Source organism: Pinus tabuliformis, chromosome 1_2 (genome assembly GCF_031772625.1).
Source record: "Pinus tabuliformis cultivar Carrire ecotype Pingquan chromosome 1_2, CPIR1, whole genome shotgun sequence".
Lineage (NCBI taxonomy): Eukaryota > Viridiplantae > Streptophyta > Pinopsida > Pinales > Pinaceae > Pinus > Pinus tabuliformis.
Window position 1 is genome coordinate 24,428,357 of NC_142298.1, and position 15,145 is coordinate 24,443,501.

At 36.5% G+C, this 15,145-nt stretch overlaps 1 protein-coding gene across 1 annotated transcript in view; it reads left to right on the forward strand.

Moving 5' to 3' along the window:
• The window catches only part of LOC149204149 (uncharacterized), a 71,419-nt gene continuing 56,274 nt past the window's right edge, over positions 1 to 15,145 (forward strand). Inside the window, exons 1-2 of the mRNA XM_089397056.1 lie at positions 1 to 73; positions 428 to 621. Of these exons, the coding sequence (XP_089253182.1) occupies positions 1 to 73; positions 428 to 621 (267 nt within the window). The remainder of the gene's footprint in view (positions 74 to 427; positions 622 to 15,145) is intronic.

Below are 15,145 nucleotides of genomic sequence, written 5' to 3' on the forward strand. Positions count from 1 at the left end.
ATGGCTGAGATGGCCGTTCAGCTTGAAGTATTAATGGAGATGTTGCAGAGAAATGAAAATGACCAAAGATATGGTTATGTCATGAGAAAGAAAGTGAAGTGGCAGAGGCTACAAGAGAAGAGGAATAAGAAAGAAAATATGCAGTTAATAAAGGATCTGAGGGAGCTTGAACATATTATAGATGTCAAATTTAAGATAGAGAAGCTCAAAGGAGTTGACCTACAACAAAAGGAAAATACTGGAGAAGGTGTTGAAGTTTTGGTATGCGAATCAGAACATAGACAATTACTTTTTGAAAGTAATTAAGAGACAAAGGAGTTGAATCATATCAATGATTCAGAATAGCCAGAAGACTTGATGGTTGAAGCATCAAATGAGACCATAAGGTCTTGTGTTTTTAAAATTGATCATTTATGTATGGTTGCAGGTTTGCAAAAGGATAGGCAGTCTTTTAAAGCTGTCAAAAACATGGAAGAATACCTTCCAGAAGATGAAAGTTTTGAAGCAGATTATGACAATGACACTGGAGAAGAAACAATTCACTATAGTGAACATATGCAGAGAGGCATGATTAAAACATATGGTGTGGAAAAGAGGCTTGCTGACAATCTCAAGCATTTTGTTAGTTTGAATCAACATACTAATGTGCTGACAGAGGATTTAAAGGGAAGATCAGAGCAACATACTGAAAGGTTGCCAAAGGAAGAAGATGCACAAAGGCCTTATATTTTTTTTTTTAATAATTGTCTTATGATTGCAGATTGTTTTGCCCAAATTGGAACATATTTGGCACAGGTGGACAACCAAATGAAAGAAGAAAAGAAAGAACATCTACTGAAAGATGTTAAGGAAGATTTGGCAGATGAAGAAGGACCATCTAATGATTGGTCAATAGCAAATGAAGAAATGGGAGATTGTGTAAAATTTCCAAATTTTACTCCAAGTAAAATCATTGAGTTATATAGAGGCTTAGACCTTCAAAGGAGAAAGCTAGAACAACAGAGTGGCAATAATGGAAATTAAACAGTTAAGAGTTGAAGGCAATCAACAGACAGAGGATATACTGGACAAATAAATTGAGTTGGTAAGAAGGTTAATGATGAAAGTGTCTTAGAAGAATACAACAACAAGAAAGGAAAGAGGCAACAACAAGAGGAAGAAAACAATAGGCTATGAAAGCATGGCAAGAGTAGCATTGCAGCATAAGGTATGGAGAGCTCGAGAAAAGTAGTAGACAACAACAATAATAGAACAAATGAGAAGAAAAGACATATTACAAAATAAAGTTTGGGATCCAGGAAAAAGAAATTATCCAGACTGATGACCAGGAGGTCATAAATTTTCTTACTCGGGGAGTCTGATGCAGGAGAATCCTGCTCAGAAAAACCATTGCATTATAGTAAGCATAGGGTCTTGTGTTTTAAGGGACCTAATTCCCTAAAGAGTGGTTAATTATTTATTTTCCTATGTTTTGATGAGGGTTGTATAATAGTAAGGATATTGTAATGAAATCTTCTTGTTAAGAGAGATTTCAAGAATAGTTTGTGAGTTAGAGGAACTAGGATTTAGTTTCATGATTTTAGGGATTAGATTAGGATATTTAGGATTCAGGTGAAATTATTCAGGATCTGAACCAAAATTGGTTAACAGAATCCTTTTGTGTATAATTTGTAAGCCTCGAAGGATTAAAAGAGGAGTTAGTGAGAGAGTTAGTAGATAGATAGGGTTTGGATGCTAGCCTATAGGCAATGAGAAGAGAAAGGCCATTGATTAGAAAATCAGGCCAGCGAGAGAAAGACTCTTTTGTATATACATTTTTTTTTGAATACAAAGATTCGTTTTCTGAGTTATATAGTGTGTATTAAGAAATTAATTGATAAATTATGTGTGTAGTGGAGAACTCTGTTTAATATATATATGCATGAGAATTTCGAGCAGAGAACGAGTGCAGAGAAGGAATACAGAGGAGGATAGTGGTCAGACTGTATGAATCTGATTAAAGAAATCAGCACAAAGCTCAGAAGTAGTAGTTTTAAAGAAGCACGTGGAAGAATAACTCAAGAGAAGAGTCATGCAAAAAAAGGGAACCAAAGACAGAAAGGCTGAGAAGAATTCCTTTATGAATTCGAGGAGAATTGACAGAGGACCTAAGCATAGATAAGAAGAGAAGATATGGCCAAGTGGAGATCAAATTATGATCATGATGAAATGTTCCAGTACTGTTGGAGATAATCGCATGATTATGGAGGGTGTAGATACACTGATAAAGAAGTCAAAGGGTAGCATTGACCTTACGCTAGACCTATATATGGTATCAATAAGAGGGAAAGAGCATGATGTTGTGTGGATCATCAGAATTAAATGCTCTGTGTAGCAAACCTGGAGATGAAGTCTGATTGCAAGGTGGAGTGGAGTAACATTCAATGATCCACATTGAATGTAATTTGAGTGCCAAAGGAAAGTAGAAATTGTGTTATAATCTGCTGGAACAATAGATGGGAAGATCTGCGTGTGTGGAGTTGGTATGTTATAAACCGGCATGAAGATTTATCATGGAGGTTTGGTTCCCGAGGAATTAGAGCCAAAGTGAAACAAGCCAAGTGAAATGCGTAACTATGGAGGTTAGGAGTCTATGGGTGTCTTGATCAGGGTTGAAACGCCGCACTAAATCCTAGCTGTCTATCTCAATTTCAACTGCTTACATCAGAGTCAATGGCGGGGGTTAGGCCTATTTTTAACCTGTGTGTTAGTTGAAGGGCCACAAACCATAGGATTTGATGGCCTCCGTTATCCAACGGATATCGGGCCATAAAGAGATCGGACTTTAACCTCAAAGGCGGACCTAAACTTTTATAGATTAAGGATTTATAATCCTTATCGACTCCATAAGGGTGGTTAAATGTCACCCAAGTTCCCTGGCCGATATCATTGTGAACCATTAGATCCAACGTGCTTTAATCAATGGTGTAGAATGAAGCATGTGTGCAAAAAGGGAAAGTCAACATGGGAAGTCAATGTGGGACCAATTGTTGTTCAATTGTTGTTCAATTGCTATTCAATTGTTGTTCAATTGCCGAGCGTACTCGAGAAGTGTGTGGACGCGAGTTTATTTTGTTTGGAGTCTGGTTTTATGCATTCAAGTGGGACTGGCATTCATTGGTGGATTATATGTTAAAGCATTGTTTGGTGATTGGTCGGGCTAAAACCCACCAATGTAAATGCTTCCGATTTGTATAGGTGGGCCATAACCCACAGGCTCAAGTAAAGTTATTATGAAAGTAGGGAAATTCCCTTTAGGTGGTTTTTCCTGCGTCAAAGAGTTAGGCTATGGTTTTGTGGTAATATTTTCTAGCATATGGGCAGAGTAGAAAATGTCTTCATTGGCCTAGACATCATCAAAGGACAGTCTAAAGGGCATAATATTCTAGTTTACATCATCTGGTGCCTCAATGAGCGAGGTATTTATACTTTAGCACATATTTGGAAGGAACACAACTCTCCCTTTTCATTTCCCACATTGCCCTATTCACTGGATTTGGGTATTCAGGAAGAGTTTGTGGCTCAATGGGATACATATTGTTACATCTAATTAACATTGGGATTTACCTCACAGATAAACCTGATAAAATGTCATGGGAAGATGGGGTTTATAATGGTGACATCTTTGTCAAAGATGCCTACTCACTCATCACTTCTCTTTTTCATGTTGAGGCTCATGTTGGGTGGATGGATCACATGTGGAAGTGGGAGGTGTCTTTAAAAATCACATGTTTTACATGGTTGGTCACCCACAATTGAATAGTCTCATGGGATAACATCATAAAGAGAGGTTTTCAGGGATCAAGCTAGTGTCTTTTTTATGGATCATCCCCTGAGGAGGTTAGGTATCTCTTCCTTTATGAAAATGTTTTTTGGGAGGTGATCACAAATTCCCTTGAAGTAGATCTAGAGGTGGATAGGTCTTCTATTGTAACATGATTAACCAATTGGAGCTCTAGTAAAAAAGAAGTAAGAACTTTATGTTATACCTTCTATGGGGTGTATGGGTTTGTAGAAACAAGTATATCTTTAAAAATATGCCCCTGACATTCATTTCACCAGAGGTGGGTCCTTGGAAGCCTAAAGCTCATAGTCAAGTTTCCTCTCTAATGGAGACTAATTTCTCCTCCCTTATTGGATTTTTTGACGATGCATCCTCATGGGGTGAATGTGGTTGTGGGGCTTATATTGTGGTCAATTAATCCAAATCATTTCAATTATTTTGTTCAAGGTGCTCTTGTTCCAACTACAGATTATAGGTGTTATCCCTTTGGGTAGTGTTGAAGTTGGCATCTTGGCTTGCCATCGAGGATATAACTACAGAGCATAGGTGTTATCCCTTTGAGGAGTGTTGGAGTTGGCATCTTGGCTTGCCATTGAGGATATTTAGATCGTTGGGGTTTCCAAATATATCATACGCTGTGTATAAGGTAGATTGTCATTGACTATTCTTTCATTATTGCATTGGTTTTAGGAGATTTTTCCTCTAAGGGATTCCTTCTATAATTTATCAATTTCCCATATCTATTAAGAACAGAACAACATGTTTGACTAACTTTCAAAGCGCGGTGTTTCATAAACATCGTGCTTATTTCATTACAACTTCTTGGTCGACAGTGTAAACCATGCATCAAGTGACTTCTTTGTCTTTTCACAGGTTCCAAATCTTTTGCCTTTCTTATTTCATTGCCCATGTATGCCTTCCATTTTTCTATATTTGGGTCATTTTATTTATTGTTTCTACTTTCTATTTGGTTTAGATAGGGGCTTCCAATCGTGCTATTGGTGGTGTTATGTATTGTACCTTCTTTAGATACATTTAGGGCCTTCATTTTTGAAGTGAAATTGGGTGTCTATTTTGTTTTAGTTCTATTTGGTTCTTTGACCTCAAGTTAATGTTATCTTTACTATGTATTGACCTTAATATTGATGAAAGTGGTTAGATTTTTCTTCAAAAAAAAAATCAATTGGTTTTACATATATAAATAAAAATATAATCTTTCAAATAATTAAGTGGATTATAGCTTTTGAATCAATGTTGTATTCCTACTATTTTCACATCCTTTAAATCCAAGGAAGATAGTAAATCACTCCTTTGTCCGTTATTAGAAGTTTTAAAATCCACATGATATATAGGAAATTTCTCTTTGTCCATCCTCCAGAATTTTAATCTTGAATTGAGTAACTTATATAAATTAGTGGATTGATAGTTTGCGTTTATCAATCCTATTCACATTTTTAATTTGTCAAATAGTCATTTTTTATTGGGAAACTTTATAAATATCTCTATCAACTTTTTCTTTATTTAATGATATATCTCTTATTCGGTAATTATATATACTTTTATTAAATCATTAGATGTAGATATAAAAAAAATTATTATTATTGAATGCAGTCCCACAATTTAATTTTCTAATTTCCTCATATAAAATAGTTATAAGGGATATATGTATTTTAATGATAAATAAAAAAGATGACAAGATAGGTTTCTCCTTTTCTGACTATTTTGATCAATCAACCTTTCGATTCACAATTTTGTTTATAGAAGAATTATGACACTTAAGATATGGTTATCAAAATTATTAAAATATATTAGATTGTGAAGGATCTTTCCCTTTATAAGATTTAACATACTAAAGTAATAGTTGTGTACTTGAAAAATAACCCAAAATTGAGTTTCCTATAAGAACATATAAAAGGTAAATATGGATTTTTTAATTAATGCATACATCATTGTGTGGGCTAGTACAAATGAAATCACTTATGGTAGAATCTTATTTTCTTATCTTCAATGATGATAAAACAAGCCTTACATGAATTTGTTTCACAAGAAAAAAAATTTGTGTAGGAGAATACACATTAGTGGATTTCATCATACACTACAAGGACAATAGGATTTAAAAACAATGCAGAATTTCATTTAATTCTTAGCATAATGGTGTAGCTAGTAGGAAACATTAAATCCTAGCTGAATGTAATCAAAGTATCATTACAAGTAAGAATATTTCTTATGGTTTTTGAATGAAGATATAATTATTACTTTGTATCTTGAAAATAGAAGCAAAAAAAAATTCTTAGGGTATAAAAACTATTTATGAACCTTTATGTGGTTATAAAACAATGGTCCTTTTTTTTATAATTTTTTGGACTAAATCATTTTTTCGAAATTTGATGCAAATTTGTTATTATTGGTTATTGAATGACCATATAGATTGAAAAATGTATAAGCCCATTACTCATAAAGTTTTTGTAAGTAGATATGTTATATTTGATGAGTATGCAGATGAGGTTCAAAAACTAGATGATCAAGATGTATAGGAACTTCCTAACAAAGGCACAAGAAGTTGAAGATAAATAATATGTTCTTTAAGACCAAAGTTGAAATGAATCTAAAATTAATGAAAGTACACCCTAAAAGGGTTTGAGCAACTTTACAAAGTGTTGTGGGACTAAGAAGATGAATAAGGAAAATTTAAACCCGTAGCATGTATGAGATTATATTTTGATTACTCAAGTACAAATATAGAATAGCCTTTGAATTTTGATTAAGCTAAGTCATAAAAGGAATGGATGAATGTTATGAAAGAAGAATATTGTTAGGCCTAAATCTACCTCAGGCTGAGAAAGGTAGGATCTAGGATAACATCAAACCACACTTAACCTGGTAGCTAGCCCTACCAGGTCGGGAGAGGGATCTCTCCTTGTCAATCTCAATAAAATATGTTCAATAAGGCTTGAGATGACTGATGTGAATACTGATCTTAGGCTAGATATGTGTTCAGAAGAGTTTGATTGAATTTGATGATGTTTTGTTGGTTCAAATGTGAAAGGCAGATTTGGGTCCGGGGAATGAGGCTCAGTCTTGCAGAGATCTCTGTGGGGCGAGGTAGGCAAATGGTTTGGTACCTAAAATTGAGTGAGATGGAGATCTTTTAGATTGGTGAGGAGTAGAAGAGGGCATGAAAGTCTCAGGGATCCTCTTCAAACAACTAAAAACATAAATAATTAAACAAAACCCTAGGTAGAGCACTGCAAATCAATGAATTCTACCTTTATCCTTGTTTCATTTAGTTAAGATGAACAGAAAGAGATAATGGCATACATAAAACACATGTAAACTTGCAATTACAGAAGGAAACACAATACCAAATCAAGTTGCCACAAGAATCCCATAAAGTGCTGCAAACCCTGGTCTATTCCTTTGCCAAATTGCTGAAATGAGTATACAATAAAGCTCCAATCTTTTCCAAAAGTCCAACCTTTGCCAATGACTTAAAAACTAGTAGATATAGGCAATAAACAACTCATCCTATCATTTAGGGGTCGAGCTCATAAGTTTAGGAGCTATTCCAACAAAGTGTAAACTGAGAACTAAAAAGTAGGCAGTGGAACAGCTTGCCTCTAAAAACTAGTGAACTGATTTATTTAGTTGTAAACTACCTTTTCATCGATGAATCTACCTATATGAGTGAAAATTTAGCATAATTACATCAAAATCCATCAAGTCACATTAAATTACATCATGGGTTTGACTATTAGAAAGAGAAAAGTCAAACTGTGAGGAAACTAGGCAAAAAACAGTGTTTCTTGGCCAAAATGAGCAAATTTCATCCTATGCGCTGCGCTGATTTCCCTATGTGTAATGCCTTTTTATAGCTGATTTTGGAGGCCTTCCCGTGCACCAAATTTGCTCCAAGTAGGCTTGTTAGAATGGTCTATCTGTCTACATTCTAGAACAAGTGGAAATTTTGAATTTGGCCTCCATTTTCCCCTCCAAAATGGAGTTCTCCCAACACTGCTTCCCGTGTGTCCAAAAATGGGCAGAAAGGTCATTTTTGAGGTGTTCTTGACCTTTTCGGAAGCTCAAAACCTGTCAAAATTTCTTGGCCATGTGAGGGCATTCATATTTTTCCATGAAAAATCCAAAAATTCTTAGTTTTACTTAAAAGAAGGTCTTTAGAAAAAGCGCGTGCCAAGTGGCGCAGCGCATCACGCAGAAAAACCTATTTTTAGGCCAAAAATTCAAAATTTGCAAAAAGTGTCCGAAATTTCTTGAAATTTCGGCTGAGTGTCCTTCATTAAGTGTCGTGTTGGGCTAAGGAAGCTTCAGCCAAGATCTAGAGTATATATTTCTCTTTTCTCTTCCTTGATGCTTTCTTCAACTTGGCCTTCAAAATCCTAATTCTTGCTTTGCACACCATATTTCTTGACAAGTAGTGGTAGGCCATGTTCCTCAACATATTTTTCTCTTTTTTGGCCTTCTCCAACATCTTTTCCAAGTCCACGTTTGTCACCTCGAGCCAAGTTCTATGATCAGATTCAATTTCCCTTTCAAGTGTTGTCAATTTGGTTTTCCTCCTCTTAGCAGCTTGCCGGTTTTTCTTTATGTTTTTGAAATCCATGGATGAGTGGGACTGATGAGGGGAGGATTTGATGCTAATTGTAGGGTTTTGGGGAATGAAAGGGTTTAGGGTATAGCATCTAGGGATTATGGATATTTGATTAGGGTTTGGGATAGTGAGATTAGGGATTTAGGGTTGGTAGTTTATGGATATGGGGAATATGGAAAGGGTAAATATAAATGAAAAGGGAGGGAGAAACTGAAGTGAGGGAGTGAGGGAATTAGTGAGTGAGAATGGTGGGAGTGGGATTTAGCAGCAAAAAATGCAATTTATAAACCTTGTGCAATGTTTTTTCATCAAATTGCAAGGAACTAGGGTTTCAATATTTCGCTATTAAATCACCAAGAAGACTGAGACAAACTCATGCATTGAGCATATTGGAGTGTGAACTTACTTGGGAAATGAAGAATTTACAATTTTGGGAGCTTTGGAGGAAGATTTGAATGATTTCAGGCCTTGAATTCTTGTGCACTGCACTACCTCAATGCGTCGTGCCTGTTATAAAAATACACTGTAAATCATTACCCAATGCGTTGTGCTCTAACCCATGTGCATTGGGATTTTTTCATGAGACTTTTTAAGGCCTTACCGGTGTCCAAATTTGGTGCAGGATAGCTCTTTGGAAAGGTTATTGAGCCTACTTTCCAACAAAACTTGAATTTTTCAATTTGGAGTTCATTTTTCTAGTCAAAATTTAAATCTCCCAAGACTGGTAAAAATGTGAAAAATGAGGTTGCCTAAAGGTAGAGTGTTGTTGCAGTCAACTTTTAAGGTCTTCCGCAACTCCAAATTCAGATCATGATAGCTCATTGGAAATCTCTTTGTGTCTAGTTATCATTTGAATCATCAAAAAAATCATTAGGCCAACCAAGCTAGGAGAAAGCGTGATTTTCCCAAGGTCCCTTCAGAGGTGCATCAATTCTCCTAAGCAATTCTATTTTTGACATTTATCTAAAACCATGATACTTGTGTAAAAATTGAAGGATTTGTTTCTTCCTTGGCCTATTATGGACAAAAAACCTCTCTCAGTTTTCCCAAATTCAACTTTTCTTGCTTAGAAATGTCATTGGAGTAAAACCTATCCCACTCTGTGGAACAGGGGATTTGTCGAAATGAAGTGAAAGGAAAGGGATAAGGGGCTTCTAAATTCTTGAGAAAATTTTGGGAAGTGGGGGGGATGTTAGGAAGTGGGGGAAAGTGTAATTTCAAAGATTGAGTGAGGGGAAGAGGTCCAAAAGGGCAAAACACAGACCTAGCTTAGAAAATTGTCAAGTTGTAGCAAGAACCTAGGGTTTGTGCGAAAATGAGAAATATGAGGGATATCAGTGATGGGAAGTATTTAATAAGGTACATTAAGGATAGGGGAAGGTGTATGAACATCATGACACAAGTTTTGTTGATGATTTGACCATCCAAGAGAAATTATCTTCAAAACCCTAGGAGAGGGAAATGTACCTTACCTAGGCACAATTGAAGCATGAATTAGGTGTAAAATGACCCATTGGAACCTGAAATGGCGATGACAACCCTCTGAATGATGCTACACGTAGCTGAATGGTGACATGGACCGACATTTGGACAACTTTGAAAGGAGTAAAAACAAACCCTAGACCTAATACCTAATGACCAAATTTTGCTTGAAGACTCACTGAAATGACAAATTTTGACCTTGACACCTTAAAATCACTTTATAAGAGCATGTTTGATCACTAGAGGAAGGTTGTAAAGACTGACACTAACATTGGCTCCAATGGGGATGGTAGCTCCTTGGAGGTGCCAATAATGGCATGTCTTTGGGAGAGCAGACCAGTGCCTTATCCATTGGGCAATGGAGTCAAAAACTCAAGCTGAAATGCATGACTGAAAACTGACAATTTGACGACACAAATTGACTCTCACTCAACTAAAAACTAAGTCGATACTTAAACACAATCGACTAATTGGAAATGATGCTCAAAGTAGAGCTTATTCATCAAAACCTACTCTAACAGTTTCATTCATCACCTGATCAAGTGAAATGAAACAACCAATGCAACCAAGTAAGTATTCCAGCTGTTGTTTGAATTCTTCACAAATGCTTGCTTATGAACAATAAGAGAGAACTACTGAAAGGCAAGTCCCATGAAAAATTGTGAATAGATCCATTGAATACTATGGATTCTCTATTCGCCTCCAAAAACACTGCATAAGGATCTCGAAATTCATGCACACTGGGACTTAACTCATCCAATGGATTACTTCTCTTCTCTTCATACCATGAATGCAAACTTTGATCTGAGCTTTGTGACGAGACTCCTGTTGAAAATGACAAAGAAACCGGCTGCTGGATCAAGTTTGTATCAATACTTTTTTCAAGCTCATAGATAGGAGAAGGACCTTGACTACAAACATTATTCAACACATCAGCTATTGGATCGTGAAAAACTTGAAAAGACTGCTACAACCCATTTTCTATTGGTTCCGATGAGATTGCATGACTTTCTACAAGCTGCTCATTTGAAGATATACTATGTAGTTTTCCCTTCAGAAACTGAAATGATTCAAAACAAAATGGTACGGAATCATCTTGTATCATTTGATCATATGTGGTAGCTTCCAAGTCTTTATCTGCAACTTGACAATCAATGGCATTCAGGGGCTATAAATCTAGATGTGAGAAGTCCTGAACAAGGTTTTCATTGCCCTCAAGATGGTCCAAATCAAGATTTGTCGACAGTTGATTTCTGATTGCATGAATGTTGTCTTTGATGAACTGAAATGAAGAAAAACAAAAAGGCAAAGATCCTTCACTTCAAAATTTGTTGCAGTTTCCTCGTCATTTCCATAGATGATATGTGATGGTTGAACATTGTATTCGAGCTACTGAAAGTGAACTTCTTCCTCCCACAAACTAGCTACTAATTTGTCTGCAAGATTAGCCTATGTTTGGAGAACACAATCATCATCATACTTATCAAACCAAGGCAAATCATCAGTATAAAAGACATCATCAAGCATACATGTCATATCAACAGATCTCTCTTCTCGAAGATGATCTATAAAACAATCATTATCAGATCTATGACAACTGGGATAATAAAGAAAATGTTTTGGAGCAGCCATTTGTTCTTCTTCAATCAGCGAGTGATGAGCTTGAACACTATACTCATTCTTTGTGGTGATCCTTTGCATCATCTCTTCCACTGCACTTGCCAAAATATCAAGAATTAACTCTAGAGATGTCGATTCCTCTGGATCTATGTTTTTCATCTCTTCTTCCTTCAACTTTGCCCTTCGGATCAGCAAATGAGCCTCTACATCTACTGCACTATTCCGCATCTCTTCAAGTGTTGCAAGGTTCCTTTCCCTTAGCTGAAACTCCATTTCCGGATCAAAGGCACCCGGGTAGTGTAAGAGAGCGGATCCAAGAGGAGGTCTTATATTAACAGGCATCGAATAATAAACTTGGTTAAATCTGGTAGAAAATTGTTGTACTGTCTCTCCTGGTTGTCTTTTCAACTGGTTATACTCTTCTATAATCAAGAAAGGGTTTTGTCTTACCACCCACCTGTTGAGGAAAACTTTGACAAACTTCTAGAAATCTGAGATGCTGACATTAGGCAGGGTTTTGAACCAACTCTTGACTTTGCCTTGCAAAGAAAGAGCAAAAAGCCTAATTTTGACATCCTCTTCATCAACTTCAAAAAGATCAAGAAAAGACTTAAAATTCAATACATGTCTCTCAGCAGTGATGTTGTTGCGTTCACCGTTAAATCTTGGTAGATATAGGTCATGATTTTTAGGGAAAGCATGGGATATAGGAGGTAAAATCAGAGGCTTGTATCGATTTGGAATTTTACAAGGTAGTGGGGTATGTACAGAAGTTGTAGAATTAGTCTTGGTCTCTTGTGGCTCATCAGTTTGAAAACGGTCATCACAAGATTCACAAAAAGGGTCTTGATCAAGCTCAAAGGCATGCAATTCCTTGGTATTCACAAACTTCAAAGGGAAGGAATCAAATGCAGGTCAAGGATCTTTTCTCAAATACAATATACTTTGCAAAGCCTTCTTGACATTCTCGGGAAAAGAGAAGAAATAATTTATAACAAAGAACAAAATGTCTTGGATGAAATTCCAACTCGAATACTTGATCTTTCCATATTGTCCTTTCATGTTTTTGCTAGTCAGGTTCATCCTCCAGTGGAATCTTTTGGATCTGATCTCGAAAATGATTTGGAATCGCCAGGTGAATGATTTCAGCCTTTTTGGTGTCTGATCATTGTCCACCATCAACAATCAGATCTAACGTGATACATGTACTGGGGCAATTTGAAAGTTAGATGTTTAGCTTATAAGACTAGACCAGAGATTGACTGAAGTAGCTTCTACCTACTTATGCACTCGCAAAGAAATGTGCAGTTCGAAGGCTACCTCGCTAAATTCAAGCTCTCTTTGTAGTTTATAAAGCAAAGAACACTAAAAAAAAAAAAATTTCTTCCCTAGTATGGTCGCTACTATGTTAGCGCCTAAATCTACCTCAGGCTGAGAAAGGTAGGATCTAGGATAACATCAAACCACACTTAACCTGGTAGCTAGCCCTACCAGGTCGAGAGAGGGCTATCTCCTCGTCAATCTAAACAAAATATGATCAATGAGGCTTGAGATGACTGATGTGAATATTGATCTTAGGCTAGATATGTGTTCAAAAGAGTTTGATTGAATTTGATGATGTTTTGTTGGCTCAAATGTGAAAGGCAGATTTGGGTCCAAGGAATGAGGCTCAGTCTTGCAGAGATCTCTATGGCGCGAGGTAGGAAAATGGTTTGGTACTTCAAATTGAGTGAGATAGAGAGATTTTAGAGTGGTGAGGAGTAGAAGAGGGCATGAAAGTCTCAGGGATCCTCTTCAAACAGCTGAAAACATAAATAACTAAACAAAACCCTAGGTAGAGCACTGCAAATCAATGAATTCTACCTTTATCCTTGTTTCATTTAGTTAAGATGAACAGAAAGAGATAATGACATACATAAAACACATGTAAACTTGCAATTACAGAAGGAAACACAATACCAAATCAAGTTGCAACAAGAATCCCATAAAGTGTTGCAAACCCTGGTCTATTCCTTTGCCAAACTGCTGAAATGAGTATACAATAAAGCTCCAAGCTTTCCAAAAAGTCCAACATTTTCCAATGACTGAAAAACTAGTAGATGTAGGCAATAAACAACTCATCCTAGCCATTAGGGTTCGAGCTCATAAGTTTAGGAGTTTTTCCAGCAAAGTCTAAACTGAGAACTAAAAAGTAGGTAGTGGAATAGCTTGCCTCTAAAAACTAGGGAACTGATTCATTTAGTTACAAACTACCTCTTCGTGGATGAATCTACCTCTATGAGTGAAAATTTGGCATAATTACATCAATATCCATCAATGCACATTAAATTACATCATGAGTTTGACTATTAGAAAGATAAAAGTCAAACTGCAAGGAAACTAGGCGAAAAATAGTGTTTTTTGGCCAAAATGAGCAAATTTCATCTTATGCGCCACGCTAATTTCTCTATGTGTAGTGCCTTTTTGCAGCTGATTTTACAGGCCTTCCTGTGCACAAAATTTTCTTCAAGTGGGCTTGTTGGAATGGTCTGTCTGTCTACTTTCCAGAACAATTGGAATTTTTGAATTTGGCCTCCATTTTCCCCTCCAAAACGGAGTTCTCCCAACACTGCTTCCTATGTGTCCAAAAAGGGGCAGAAAGGTCATTTTTGAGGTGTTTTTGACCTTTTTGGAAGCTCAAAACCCGTCAAAATTTCTTGGCAATGTGAGGGCATTCATATTTTTCCATGAAAAATCGAAAAATGCTGATTTTTCCTCAAAAGAAGGTCTCCAGCAAAAGCGCACGCCAAGTGGCGCGGCGCATCAGACATAAAACCTTGTTTTTTAGGCCAAAAGTTCAAAATTTGTGAAAAATGTCCGAAATTTCTTGAAATGTGGGCTGAGTGTCCTTCATTAAGTTTTTTGTTGGGCTAAGGAAGCCTCAGCCAAGATTTGGAGTCTATCTTGCTCTTTTCTCTTCCTTGATGCTTTCTTCAACTTGGCCTTCAAAATCTTGATTCTTGCTTTGCACACCATATTTCTTGACAAGTAGTGGTAGGCCATGTTCCTCAACATATTTTTCTCTTTGTTGGCCTTCTCTAGCATATTTTCCAAGTGTATGTTTGTCACCTCGAGCCAATATCTACAATCAGCTTGAATTTCCCTTTCAAGTGTTGTCAATTTGGTTTTCCTCCTCTTGGCAGCTTGCTAGTTTTTCTTTATGTTTTTGAGCTCCATGGATGAGTGGGACTGATGAGGGGAGGATTTGATGCTAATTGTAGGGTTTTGGGGAATGAAAGGGTTTAGGGTATAACATTTATGGATTAGGGATATTTGATTAGGGTTTGGGATAGTGAGATTATGGATTTAGGGTTGGTAGTTTAGGGATATGGGGAATATGGAAAGGGTAAATATAAATGAAAAGGGAGGGAGAAAATGAAGTGAGGGAGTGAGGGAATGAGTGAGTGAGAATGATGGGAGTGGGATTTAGTAGCAAAAAATGCAATTTATAAACCTTATGCAATGTTTTTTCATCAAACTGCAAGGAACTAAGGTTTCAATATTTCCCTATTAAATCACCAAGAAGACTGAGACAAACTCATGCATTGAGCATATTGGAGTGTGAACTTACTTGG